This window comes from Schistocerca piceifrons, chromosome 5 (assembly GCF_021461385.2).
Source record: "Schistocerca piceifrons isolate TAMUIC-IGC-003096 chromosome 5, iqSchPice1.1, whole genome shotgun sequence".
Classification (NCBI taxonomy): Eukaryota; Metazoa; Arthropoda; class Insecta; order Orthoptera; family Acrididae; genus Schistocerca; species Schistocerca piceifrons.
In genome coordinates, this window is record NC_060142.1 from 236,659,030 (window position 1) to 236,673,599 (window position 14,570).

Sequence of the window (14,570 nt, forward strand, 5' to 3'; positions counted from 1 at the left end):
CGAATCTGCCTTGGAGATTAACAACAAGGGCTGGTGAGCCAGCCAGCCTGGATGTTGTTTTTAGGCAGTTCCTCATAGCCAACTAGGTAATACCAGGCTGTTAACCCCATCCCATCTTAGAAACATGCAATGCAAACACAGAAAATGTTATCACATTTGAATATGAGATCTACACTAGACACTGACACATGGCGCACATAATTTCCTTCCCAGGTGGGGTAGTGGCATCAAGAATGGCATCTAGCCACCAAATGCCACTAACACTGCCAAAACCAATACATAACAGTGCCGACTCTGTAGGGAAACAGCGAAAAGCAAAACAAAAAGAAATAAGTATTTCACATCTGTAATGATACATTCCACAGATACTGAGTTTTCAAGTTGGAGAGATCTGCAGGATTGTCAGAGCGCTTCTCATATTATAAGCTTGTCCATCTCGTAAGTAATAAAATGAGCTCTTGAACTATCATGAAAATATTGTGAGCATTGCTCTTCAGCATGTGATTCACCAGTTTAAAAACATCTACATGTATAACTGAAAACAAAAAATATTTAACTAATGAAACAAAATAGTAAAAAGAAAGGGTAAAAATGTATATGAAACAAAAGTACACAGACTGCAAAATAAAACATACAAAGATACACTAAACATAAAACAGAGTTAGAAAGATACTACATTCACTTTTTTAAACTTCATGAAATCAGTTCTTTCCCAGAAGAGTTGTTGAATCCCACACAGAAGAGTTGTTGAATGTGGGCAGTATCACCACCTAGAATAGTTATGATGTACTGGTATTGCGGTAAAATAAGCACTGTGCTCTACTTGTACTTGTTGACAGAGGCAACCTTGCATTAGAGGACATAAAAGACACCCACAAATCTTCATTCCATTATGGTGACTTAAATTCTGTACACTATAGTTGGTTGATTCAAATGATCACAGCTTTCTCATCATTCACAGTCACTCTCATTCACATGCATCAAAAACTATCCTTTTCGACAATGACATGTATATCAGCAAACAGAACAGCATGGAACATTCAGCCATTGCAAATTCCTCACAGACCACCTTCAGTGCTGCATGTACCACCTTATTCTTACAGATTTCAGGATTTCCCAAAGTGAAGCACAGTCGTGCCTCTTTAACCTGCTATTGGGGGAAGAAGAGGGTGTCCTGGATGGCTTGTGCTAGCTTCACTGCTAGGTACCTGTGTTGGATAGTCTAAAGATCATTCAGTAAATCAGAGTATGTGATACTTCATTACAAAATCATATTTCATATCTCTCACTGTCAAAAACTTTGATTTATATGTAACAGAAATGAATGGACCAAAAATCTAATCACCAAGTGGTGGCAGGAGAAAACACATATAAAAGTTATGGAATGTGCAGGCTTCTGGATTCAATGGCGCCTTCTTCTGGCAGGAGGACTGAAGGGGAAGGAACCTTCCATGATCCCTCTTCCTTCGCCTTCAACCTTTCTGCCAGAAGAAGGAACCACTGGCTCCAAAAGCTTGCAAATTTACTTACTCATATGCAGATGAATGATGAGTAGATATACTAGAAAAGATCAGAAAAGCACACTGACTTTTCACCTTTTGCTCTTTCACACACACACACTAGCCATGGTAATGTCATAATTACTTCTGCAGCATATCACTTAATTATGAACAATGACATAACTTTGTATTTACATTATTTACATTCATTACACAGTATGTACATCATAAACTGACTAATAGGCCAATAACAGCATAAAGATGAATAATGTCTCACCTTCTTCCATCAATTCCAGGGTCTCCAACCAAATACTGCTTGGGAATTGTAGCATCGTCACCTTTAGGACCCGGTATACCACTATATCCACTCCTTCCAGGTCTTCCAGGAATACCTATATCTCCATAACTCCCCTAAAGAAGTGGATTAAATGAAATATTTTATTTGGATATGCTTTCTTTTGCAAAATGTTTTCATTTAATAAGTGTTTACGACCCATGTTATTCAGTCTATACATTGAGCAAGCAATAACGAAACAAAAAAAATTTGAAAGAGTATTAAAAAAATAAACACTTTAAGTTTTGCCAAGTATATTGTAATTCTGTCAGAACAGCCAAAGAACTTGAAACATCATTTGAATATAATCAACTTTGGCTTGAAAAGGGGTTATAAGGTGAGTGTCAATATAGGTAATGGGGTGTAGTAATGGTGTTGAAGGGATCAGATTAGGAAATGTGACTAAATGTTGTAGAAGAGTTTTGTTATTCGGTCACCAAAATAACTGACAGTGGCTGAAGTAGAGAGGATACAATATGTGGGTTTACAAAGGCAAGAATATGATTCTGACAAAGAAAAATTTGTTAACATCTAATACAACTTAAATCATTGGAAATATTTTCTGAAAGTACTTGTCTGGGGTGTAGCCTTGCATGGAAGTGAAATGTGGACAATAAGCAGTATATGAAAAGAAGAGATATGAAGCGTTTGCAATTTGATGTTTGCAGGAGAATGCTGAAGACAGATGAGTAGAGAAGGGAACTGAAGTTTGAATGCAGTAATTAACTTCAAATGGATGTAGTCTGCAGTAGTTATGCAGAGGTGAAGAGATGTGCACAGGATATATTAGAGAGCTGCACCAAATCATTCTGCAGAGTGATGAACACAGCTGCAACTGTTTGTTTATTTGTGTGGTTCACAGCCTGGTGCATGACTAACTTGTCCACATTGGTGGTTTATGTGTCTGGTATAATTATGTACAAGGTGTGCTTTTTAAGTAAGTACCGTTTTGAAATTTAAAAAAAAGACATGATAAGATGTCTCAATAATTTTATTTTTACATGAAAGCCGGTACCTTAATCCATGCACTGACGCAATTACAGTCTGATTCTTCCTTGCTTACATTGTGTACTGAGTGTTTAAGATGCCTCTGATAATCGTGAGTCCCGCCGACTGTGAAGTACGGGCTGTTATAAGATTTCTTAGAGCTAAAGGCCTAAAAGTGATCAATATTCATTGTGAGATCAGTGCAGTTTACGGAGAAGACATTATGAGTGATGGAATGGTAAGAAAGAGGGTGAGAGCATTTAAAGATGGCCGCACAAATGTGCATGATGGAAAACGGAGTGGGCATCCTTTGGTCGTTAATGAAAGTTTGGTGCAGGAAGTGGACAATAAGGTGAGAGAAAACAGACACTTTATGATTTCCTCCTTGCGGGATGACTTTCCTAATGTTTCTCGTAGTGTTTTGTATGGCAATGTGACCGATCACTTGAATTACCAAAAACTGTGCGCACATTGAGTACCGAAAATGTTGACGGATGTGTACAAAACCAAATGTTTAGACAGTGCATTGTCTTTCCTTGAGTGACACCACAATGATGGTGATGATTTCTTAAGCAAAATTGTTATGGGCGATGAAACATGGATGGCCTACATCACACCAGAATCAAAGCAACAGTCCATGGAAGTTGAGCAAGGGCATCATTTTGCTGCAAGACAATGCCCGTCTGCATGTGGTGAATCAGACCAAAGATCTCATCACATCTTTTCAATGGGAAACTCTAGATCATCCTCCATACAGCCCTGATCTAGCGCCCAATGACTGTCATCTGTTCCTGCACTTGAAGAAACACCTGTGCGGTCAGCGTCTTCGAGATGACGACGACGTCAAAACAATGGTGATGCAGTGATTAACAAGTCAGGCAGCAACTTCTATGAGAAGGGTATTCAAAAACTGGTACAACATTATGACAAGTGCCTCAATATTGATGAAAATTATGTAGAAAAGTAGAATAAGGTACAGGCTTTCGTGTAAAAATAAAATTATTGAAATATCTTATCATATATATATTTTTTTTCTTTCAAAACGGTACTTACTTAAAAACCATTCCTCGTACATCTACCTCATGTTGGTGACTGTAAAAGTGTATTCATGATGGCAGTCATAAATCACTACCAACAGGCTTAAAAAACTGTACTGTAACAGTGACTTATGGTTTCATCAAAGGAATCTATTTTCTGTCGAGTTTTTACCTCTTGGTAAGGTTTCCTAGCCCTACCACAATTTTTACTTGCTAAAATCCTCTTAAATACACAGTTTGTGCAAAGAGACTAGTACTGGTCTGCAGCTACAATCACAACTCACTCACCAAATATGACACAAATGTGAACATTCATCATGGGCCAATTGAAGCTCTTATTTTATTAATTCCTAGTCAACAACCACTTGGGCCTGGTTGTTATGATTACAGCAACCAACAAAAAAGTGTTTGATGGGTGCAACTGGTCATTATAATTTTTAAAGAAGTTTTTTATCATACCAGTGTACACATTTTTTGTATTATTATTATTATTATTATTATTTCTTTCTTTTCTGAGACGTTATGTCTGGTTAAAAATGGAAAGTGACGCGGACCTTGATCAAGCATGACTTCCTTTAACTGTACGGTATATGTTACATTGCATTTAGGAACTTTCGGATAATTGAACATGTATCAATAATTACAGATTTCTGTAGTTGTATATATACATTTGGATGTAGCTGTATTGTGTTGATGTACTGGTGGATATTGTGTGGTATGACTCCTGTAGTTGATAGTATAACTGGTACAATGTCAACTTTATCCTGATGCCACATGTCCTTGACTTCCTCAGCCAGTTGGATGTATTTTTCAATTTTTTCTCCTGTTTTCTTCTGTATATTTGTTGTATTGGGTGTGGATATTTCGATTAGTTGTGTTAATTTCTTCTTTTTATTGGTATGATGTCAGGTTTGCTATGTGGTGTTGTTTTATCTGTTATAATGGTTCTGTTCCAGTATAATTTGTATTCATCATTCTCCAGTACATTTTGTGGTGCATACTTGTATGTGGGAACATGTTGTTTTATTAGTTTATGTAGTATGGCAAGTTGTTGATGTATTATTTTTGCTACATTGTTGTGTCTTCTGGGGTATTCTGTATTTGCTAGTATTGTACATCCACTTGTGATGTGATCTACTGTTTCTATTTGTTGTTTGCAAAGTCTGCATGTTATCTGTTGTGGTACTGGTATCTTTAATAATATGCTTGCTGTAATATCTGGTGTTTATTGTTTGATCCTGTATTGAAATCATGAATCCTTCTGACTCACTGTATATATTGCCTTTTCTTAGCCACGTGTTGGATGTGTCTTGATCGATGTGTGGCTGTGTTAGATGATACGGGTGCTTGCCACGTAGTGGTTTCTTTTTCCAATTTACTTTCTTTGTATCTGTTGATGTTATGTGATCTAAAGGGTTGTATAAGTGGTTATGAAATTGCAGTGGTGTAGCCGATGTATTTATATGAATGATTGCTTGTGTATTTTGCTAGTTTCTGCTCATTCTATAAATAATTTTCTTAAATTGTCTACCTGTCCATAATGTAGTTTTTTTATGTCGATAAGTCCCTTTCCTCCTTCCTTTCTGCTTAATGTGAATCTTTCTGTTGCTGAATGTATGTGATGTATTCTATATTTGTGGCATTGTGATCCTGTAAGTGTATTGAGTGTTTCTAGGTCTGTGTTACTCCATTTCACTACTCGAAATGAGTAAGTCAATATTGGTATAGCATAAGTATTTATAGCTTTTGTCTTGTTTCTTGCTGTCAATTCTGTTTTCAGTATTTTTGTTAGTCTTTGTCTATATTTTTCTTTTAGTTCTTCTTTAATATTTTTATTATCTATTCCTATTTTTTGTCTGTATCCTAGATATTTATAGGCATCTGTTTTTTCAATCACTTCTATGCAGTCGCTGTGGTTATCCAATATGTAATCTTCTTGTTTAGTGTGTTTTCCCTTGATTATGCTATTTTTCTTACATTTGTCTGTTCCAAAAGCCATATTTATATCATTGCTGAATACTTCTGTTATCTTTAGTAATTGGTTGAGTTGTTGATTTGTTGCTGCCAGTAGTTTTAGATCATCCATGTATAGCAAATGTGTGATTTTGTGTTGGTATGTTCCAGTAATATTGTATCCATAATTTGGATTATTTAGCTTGTTGGATAGTGGGTTCAGAGCAAGGCAGAACCAGAAAGGACTTAATGAGTCTCCTTTGTATATTCCACACTTAATCTGTATTGGCTGTGATGTGATATTATTTGAATTTGTTTGGATATTAAGTGTGGTTTTCCAATTTGTCATTACTACGTTTAGGAACTGTATCAATTTAGGATCTACTTTGTATATTTCCAATATCTGTAGGAACCATGAGTGGGGTACACTATCAAAAGCTTTTTGGTAATCAATGTATGCGTAGTGTAGCGACCGTTGTTTAGTTTTAGCTTGATATGTCACCTCTGCATCTATTATCAGTTGCTCTTTACATCCTCGTGCTCCTTTGCAACAGGCTTTTTGTTCTTTATTTATAATTTTGTTCAGTGTTGTATGCGTCATTAATTTCTGTGTAATGACTGAAGTTAATTTTTTGTATATTGTTGGTAGGCATGTTACGGGGCGATATTTAGCTGGGTTTGCTGTGTCTGCTTGATCTTTAGGTTTCAGATAAGTTATTCCATGTGTAAGTGTATCAGGGAACGTGTATGGGTCTGCAATGTAACTGTTAAATAATTTATATCTAAAAACACAGATGATGTGACTTACCGAACGAAAGTGCTGGCAGGTCGATAGACACACAAACAAACACAAACATACACACGAAATTCAAGCTTTCGCAACAAACTGTTGCCTCATCAGGAAAGAGGGAAGGAGAGGGAAAGACGAAAGGATGTGGGTTTTAAGGGAGAGGGTAAGGAGTCATTCCAATCCCGGGAGCGGAAAGACTTATCTTAGGGGGAAAAAAGGACAGACAGTGAAGTAGAACAATTTACAATGATTGCTGATTAACTTTAATATAGAAGTGCTACACGTATTGTTCATCTGAGTGAGACTGTTGTTGATTGGATAGATTATGCTGCACAGTAACTATTGCCGTATACCTGTTAAATGAGTCTTAATTATGTAAATGATTAATGGGAAATCTCATATAAAGATGTGAAACAAATACTAACAAAGAGATAGAGGGGCTGGCCAGTACTTACTCAGCTCAGTACAGCCGATAGATACACATAAAACAGAACTGAAAATTTACAGAATGAGATTTTCACTCTGCAGCGAAGTGTGCGCTGATATGAAACTTCCTGGCAGATTAAAACTGTGTGCCCGACCGAGACTCGAACTCGGGACCGAGTTCGAGTCTCGGTCGGGCACACAGTTTTAATCTACCAGGAAGTTTCTGAAAATTTACGTTCCTAGCTTTCGGAACAAATGTTCCTTCATCGGGGAGGAGAGTGGGGAAAGAAAGGGAAGAAGGGAAAGGAGATTCAGTTACTCACAACCCAGGTTATGAAGCAACAGGGAAAGGAAAATAGGGAGGGTAGCAAGGATGGAGGCATTGTTGTCAGAGGGGAAGCCAAAGATATTCTACTGTAAGTACTGTGCCAGCTTCAAACCAAAGAGGATGCATACAGAAGTAAAGAGGTATATAGTATAAAGATAAACACAACTATGTAGGATGAAAAGATGCGTGAATGGCTAAAGAGGAAAGGGAAAGAGGAGAAGACTGAAGAGTGAATGGGAGTGAGGTTGTTTAACGTAGGTTCAGTCCAGGGGGATGGCGGGATGAAAGGATGTGTTGGAGTGCAAGTTCCCATCTCCGCAGTTCAGAGGGACTGGTGTTGGGTGGGAGAAGCCAAATGGCACATACGGTGTAGCAGGTTCCTAGGTCCCTAGAATTATGCTGGACGGCATGCTCCGCTACTGGGTATTGGGCATCTCCTAGGCGGACAGTTCGTCTGTGTCCGTTCATGCCCTCAGCCAGTTTAGTTGTTCTCATGCCGATGTAAAAGGCTGTGCAGTGCAGGCATGTCAGTTGATAAATGACGTGTAGTTTCACACGTAGCCCTGCCTTGAATTGTGTATGTTTTACCAGTAGCGGGGCTGGAGTAGGTGGTTGTGAGGGGATGCATGGGGGAGGTTTTGCAGTGGGGTCGGTTACAGGGGTAGGAACCGCTGGGTAGAGAAGGTAGTCTGGGAATATTGTAGGGTTTAACAAGGATGTTACAGAGGTTAGGGGGGCGACGAAAGGCAACTCTGAGTGGTGTGGAGAGAATTTTGTCAAGGGATGATCTCATTTCAGGGGTTGACTGGAGAAAGTCATATCCCTGGCGGAGTAATTTGTTGATGTTTTCGAGGCCAGGATAATATTAGGCGACAAGGGGGATGCTTCTGTGTGGTCTGGGGGTAGGAACATTGTTGTTGGACTGGGAGGAATGTATTGCTCGGGAAATCTGTTTGTGGACAAGGTCTGCAGGATAGTTGCGGGAGAGGAAAGCACTGGTCAGGTTATTGGTGTAATTGTTGAGGGATTTGTCACTGGAGCAGATACGTTTGCCACGAATACCTAGGCTGTAGGGAAGGGAGAAATCAAAACATACAAAAAAAGTGTTTTAAAGAATGTGCACAATCACAAAGTATGGATGGCTAAGGGAGAAATATAAAGCAATAAAAGAATAAATGTATATAGCAAACATAGATGCTGCATATAGAAAAATTAAAGACATCTGTAGAGGACAGAGAAGTAGGTGTATGAACTTCAAAAGCTCAGATGGCGACCACATAGCAAGCAATGGAGAGAAAGCTCAGTTGAACGGACTGTATCAAGAAACTACAGAAAGGAAAGAAATTTGGAGATAATATTATGGAAAAAGAGGAGGAAGAGGATGAAGATCAAATGACAGATGCAGTATTGACAGAGAATTGAATGACCCAAGTTGAAACAAGGTAACATGAATGAGATGAAATTTTATCATAATTGTTAAGATCCTTTGGACAACCAAACATGACAAATCTCTTCAACCTGGAATACTGAATATATGAGACTGGCAAGTACACAGGGACTTCAAGGACAATATAACAACCCAGTACGAAAGAAGGTAGGTGCTGACACATGTAAACATCACCAAATCATCAGTTTAATAAGTCGTGACTGCAGATTACTAAAATGAAGTATTTATAGAAGAATGGAAAAACTGATGGAGGCCAAATCTGGGACAATTAGTTTGGGTTCCAGGGAAATATAGGAATAGGTGGGGTAGTACTGACTCTATGACTTATCCTAAAAGATTGGCTGAAGAAATGAAAACCTAAATTGATAGCATTTATAAAATTAGAGAAAGCTTTTGACAATGTTGACTGCACTATACTCTTTGAAAATACAGTAAGCAAAATGTTACTTACACTTGTACAAAAACCAAACAGCTGTTGTAAGAGTCAGTGGACATAAAAGGCAAGCTGTAGTTGAAAAGGCAGTGTGACTTTGTTGTAGCGTATCCTCCATATTATTCGATCCATATACTGAGACAGAAGTAAAGGAAACCAAACAGGAAGTTGGAAATGGAATTGAAATTCAAGGAGATGAAATAAACATTTTGAAGTTTGCTGATAACACTGTAAAACAGTCACTGACAGCAGTGGGCTTGAAAGTTCATCTGAACAGCGTTTTGAAAAGAAGTTGTAACATGAAAATCAGTGAAAGTAATAGACAAGAAATGTGGTAAAATTTATTCAGGTGATGCTGAGAGAGCTGTATTAGGAAATGAGACACTGAAAGTAGCAGATGAGGTTTGATATTTGGGTAGCAAGACAACTGATGGTAACTGAAGTAGAGAGGATAAAACTGCAGACTGGCAATAGCAAGAAAAGTTTTTCCAGAAAACAGAAATATGTTAACACTGAATATAAATTTAAGTGTTAAGAATACTTTTATGAAAGTATCTGTCTGAATTGTTGCCTTATATGTAAATAAAACATGGAAGACAAAGAAAAGAACAGAAGCTTTTAAAATTTGGTGCCACAAAAGAATATTGAAAATGAGATTACTAGATTGAGTGACAAATGAAAATGTACTGAATTACATAGGAATTAAAAGAGATTTTTGTCATAAATTGATTAAAAGAAGGAATAAGTTGGTAGCACACATCTCAAATTATCAAGAAATAGCTAATTTGGTAATGGGGGAAAGTGAATGGGAACAGGTTAGGGCAGATAGGGGTCTAAAATTTGCAGGGGGAGTCCAAGGCTTGACTACAGTAAGCAGGTTCAAATAGATGTAGGTTGCACTAGCTTTGCTGAAATGAAGAGATTGCAAAATTTTTATTCATATGACCGGTTTCAATTCATCTAGAACCATCTTCAGAACTGATATTTCAGTTACAGGAGTAACCTGTCCAAATCCAGCAACTTTCACATACTGCGTCACATAAAATGAACCATCTGAAGATGGTTCTAGAAGAATTGAAACCAGTCATATGAATAAAAAATTTGCAATCAAGACAGATTACAAGTAACATTGTAAAATCACTGATTGCTGCTATCCTATCAGACATTATGTCTGTTTTTGCGAAATAAAGAGACTTGCACAGGATAGACAAGTCTGGAGAGATACATCAAAATAGTCTTTGGACCAAAAATTACAACATCAAGAAACATTTTAAGACTATGTTAATAAAAGAAACTGCAAAAGATCAGTAGCTTTCACCTACCTTGGGTCCTTTAGGTCCTGGGAGACCTGGAAGTCCATCTGCTCCAGGAGGACCCTCATCACCTGGTGGACCTAGAGGCCCTGGAAGACCTTTCATGCCTTTTATCCCCTTGTCAGGCTGAATTTGAGACTGAGGTGGGTAAATCAATGTTCCTTGTTCACCCTTAGGTCCAGGAACTCCCTGCAGACCTGACAACAACATATCTGATAAGTTAATTAAATTCAAAAATATTTTCAGTGGAATGCACAGATGTTACAACTCCTGATACAATAGCCAACATTTCAAATTTGGTATTCATCTGTAATGCATGCACATATACACAGATAAATAGAGAGAGATACATGTAAGTATGTATTCATCAAATGCCATTTCAATCCAAGCCATCATGATCACTATCATAATCATCAACCTGCTAATGCATGCTAAAGGGCTCATCTAGACTTTTCCCGGCCTTATGGTTTTCAGCTATATGCAAATGTTGTTCTGTCATGTTTTAAATGGTCCTCAAGTGACCTTTCATAAGGTCACCACCTCAGTTTTTTTTCTTATTTCTTGGAGTCCAGCAATGAAATTCTTTGGTCCACCTATGATCCATTCACCATGCTTCATGTCCCACCACCTCCATTTAATTTTTCTTAGAGTTGTAACAGCAACTTCTAGTCCACTGTGTTTCCTAATTAATTTGTTTGTTTTCCAGTATCTCTCCCAGTAACTCTTTAACATGCATCTCCATGCATCCCCATTGCTTACCAAGCAAACCTCAGTTTTTGAATGGTTCTTGCATTAAAAGCGCTTGCAAGTTCTTGTCTCCTGGCCCATAAGGCAGCAGTAAAAAAAAAAAAAAAATTACTGTTCACAAAAAATTGTACATGTTCTGTAACTGTTAATATTATTTCTATTTGTAAAGATAGGTCAACTACGATGGCAGCACCACAGGGCGCACACCACCTAGTGCCAACTAGTTCTCTTAATCGGGAACAGCTGCCAGCCACTTCACGCTGCTGTTAGTAGCACACATGTTTAGGTGAAATCTTATTTTGGTGTGTGGACTTGTAAAACCTATGTCATTTTTGATATTATTTGACAACTTTGTTGAATTTGTATGTTCACTTTGTATCAAAGGGTATGTATTACGTCTTAAATATCATGTTGTTATCTGGTTATACATGTGTGTAATTTTGTGTGACTATCATTTCACAATGGAACAGCCATTTTAAAGACATTTTTACTCTTTTCAGGCCCCAGACCTGGTGAATACAGTACCTCCCTTTCATGAATCCAACTTGATACACACAAATTTGATGATCTACTTGCTCCATAAGCCTAGCCTCCTATGATTTGGATGACACCTTGTAAATCTGAAATATGATAGAATGGGCACAGTAATTGTTGACATCAGTTCTATCTCCCTTTTTGTGAAGAGGGTGAATCAGTGCTGTTTTCCATTCACCAGGTATTATTTCAGTTTTCCAGATATTTTCCATCTCATGACATAGGGCATTAAAGGTGAATTCACCTCCATTTTTCAAGATTTCTGCTGTGATTGAGTCTTCTCTGGTGGCTTTTTAGTTTTACAGTTCTGCACAATTACCCTTCTACATTCATCAGGAGTAGGGGGAGAATTGTTGTTTATTTGCTCTGGGACTATTCTTGGCCACTTTTCTCTGGATTCTTCACAGTTTAGCAATTTCTTGAAGTACTTGGCAAGGATCTCACAATTTCTCACAATTTTGTTTATCATTCACAGCCAGTTTCCCATCATTCCTCTTGAAGTTCAAACTCGGTGGTTTTTAATGCAGCCTGAAGACCCTGTAAAAGTTCCTGTTGTTGTTCCTTTTGTATTCTGACTCAATGTTCTTCCTTTTTGTCTGTGGGTCTAGGTCCCTTGTCCTTATGGAGCACATTTGCAGTCTGCTTCTGTACTTCTTTGTACTGTGAGAATTTATCTTATTTTTTGTCTGTGTTCTAAGCTTTGCAGGCCATTGATCTTTGGTCAGCTGTCTTATCACAGTCATCAGTACACCATGAGTATTTACACCCCTTTCATAATAGTACTATATCTTTTGCAGTATGTATCATATTTTGCTGTGCATCCTGGCAGGTATCTGTTTTTCTTTGTTGTAACAGCTCCTGGAAATTAGCTTTATTTTGCTTCAGCTTGTCAGAATTGATTCTTACAACTTTCTTCCAAGGCATTTTTTTTCTTATTTAATGGAAGAAGTCTAACTTTCACATGGGCCAGGGAGTGATTTGAGTAAAGATTGGCTCCTTTCCTCACTTCTGTGTTCACAATTTCCCTAACATTTCGTTTTGATACTATGATGTTGTCCAACTGGAATTCGTCAAAATCTTTTCTTGGAAAGTGCCATGTATTCTTATTGCTGAGATGTCTCTTGAAATAAGTAGGCATAAGTTTAAGATCAAAGGCATCACACAGCTCAATAAATCTTCTGTCACTTATTTATTCTATTGCCCACAGGGTAGTTGCCAACAATATTTTGAAACTGCTGTTCCTTTCCAATTTGCACATCAAAGCAATTTTGACACTGTCAGATGAAGTTCTTTGTAATTCATTCCCTACCAGGGTTTCTTTGGCTGTCTTTATGTGTTGTGAGCACTGAAAAATGTATACATTTTCTTTGGACATTTGAATGTGAGCATAGAGTGTTTACAGGAAGGTGAGCTAAGTTTTGGAGGCAAGTATTTGTTCGAAAACACAGAATGATTTGCTGAGCTATTGTAGAGTTGCTCCAATCCTTTTCCCAGATTTCCCTTTGAATATTCTGAAATTCCCTGAATAGTGGTGCTTGAATCTGTAAATCATGCCTCCTGTAATGTAAGATCAAAATTTTTGGGTTACACCTCATCTTTAGCTTCCCCCCCCCCCCCCCCCAATCTTAAGTAGAGATCATATCTTGGTTGCTCCAAGCTAGTGATGGTTCTTAGTTCATAGATTAGACCTGGTTGCATTGACTAGAGTGTTAGTCTGATTTTCATTGCTTGAAATGTTTCCAGATGGCTCTGACTCCATCTTGCATACTGGTACAGGCTCCCCAGAATCAGAAGGCCTGTGTGCACTGCCTAAAACCACTTTTGAATAATTACAATCCTAACACTCTTTCTTGAGGTTTGCTTAATACTATTGTAGCTTTACAATTAACACTACATACATACCAGCACTGCCAGGCATTCCAGCAAGTCCAAGTGGACCAGGAGCACCAGGCTTGCCCTTTGGCCCTTTAAGCCCCCGGGGGCCAGGAAGGCCAGGGAAACCTGGAGATCCTGGTATACCATTCAGACCAGAATCACCTCTTTCTCCTTTTGGACCAGGCAGGCCTGTAAAATAGTTTAAAACTTATATTAATGACCATCTACTGAAGCTATTGGAGTAAATTTAGTATCAAAAGAAGATGCAAAAAGACAGTAAGCCTTCTGCGTCCTAAAAATACTTTTTTCCTTTTAATCTGCAGATTATCCATTGAAGCTACTGGTGCAAATTTATTATAAAAGGAAGACGCATAAGGACAGTAAACCTGGTGCAACCTAAAAATATTTTTCAATTTTATGATTATGTTACACTTCTTTACCAACTTCAGGTTTTAATCTTCTGATGCCACAGCAACAACTTCTACTTACTACCAAATTCCACTTTCTTCTCTCAATATATTCATCTTTCTTCAAATCTAAACACATACATTTCTAAATAAGTAATACAAACATTAACAAGTAACACTGTTATAGCAATGAGAAGTGTTAAGTACCTGGTGAGCAGACACCACAATCTTCTCCTCTTTCTCCCTTCGGTCCTTCTATTCCATCAAGACCTGCGTACCCTGGTCGACCATCAGGACCAGGAAGACCTGGTGGACCTGCTTCTCCCGGAGGACCACGAATGGGAACACCTATACCTGGCAGCCCTTTTAGACCTGTCATCAGAATTTAAAATATTTTACTTTCATTTATTCAAATAAATGTGCTATATTTTGAGAGTGATATAACTGCATATATTTTACA

The 14,570-nt window shown here is 37.9% G+C and overlaps 1 protein-coding gene across 1 annotated transcript in view; it reads right to left on the minus strand.

Moving 5' to 3' along the window:
* Positions 1–14,570, minus strand: part of LOC124798235 (collagen alpha-5(IV) chain-like) — a 597,808-nt gene that overhangs the window by 138,999 nt on the left and 444,239 nt on the right. Inside the window, exons 11-14 of the mRNA XM_047261550.1 lie at positions 14,318–14,482; positions 13,731–13,892; positions 10,557–10,744; positions 1,777–1,910 (exon numbers count right to left, since the gene is read on the minus strand). Of these exons, the coding sequence (XP_047117506.1) occupies positions 1,777–1,910; positions 10,557–10,744; positions 13,731–13,892; positions 14,318–14,482 (649 nt within the window). The remainder of the gene's footprint in view (positions 1–1,776; positions 1,911–10,556; positions 10,745–13,730; positions 13,893–14,317; positions 14,483–14,570) is intronic.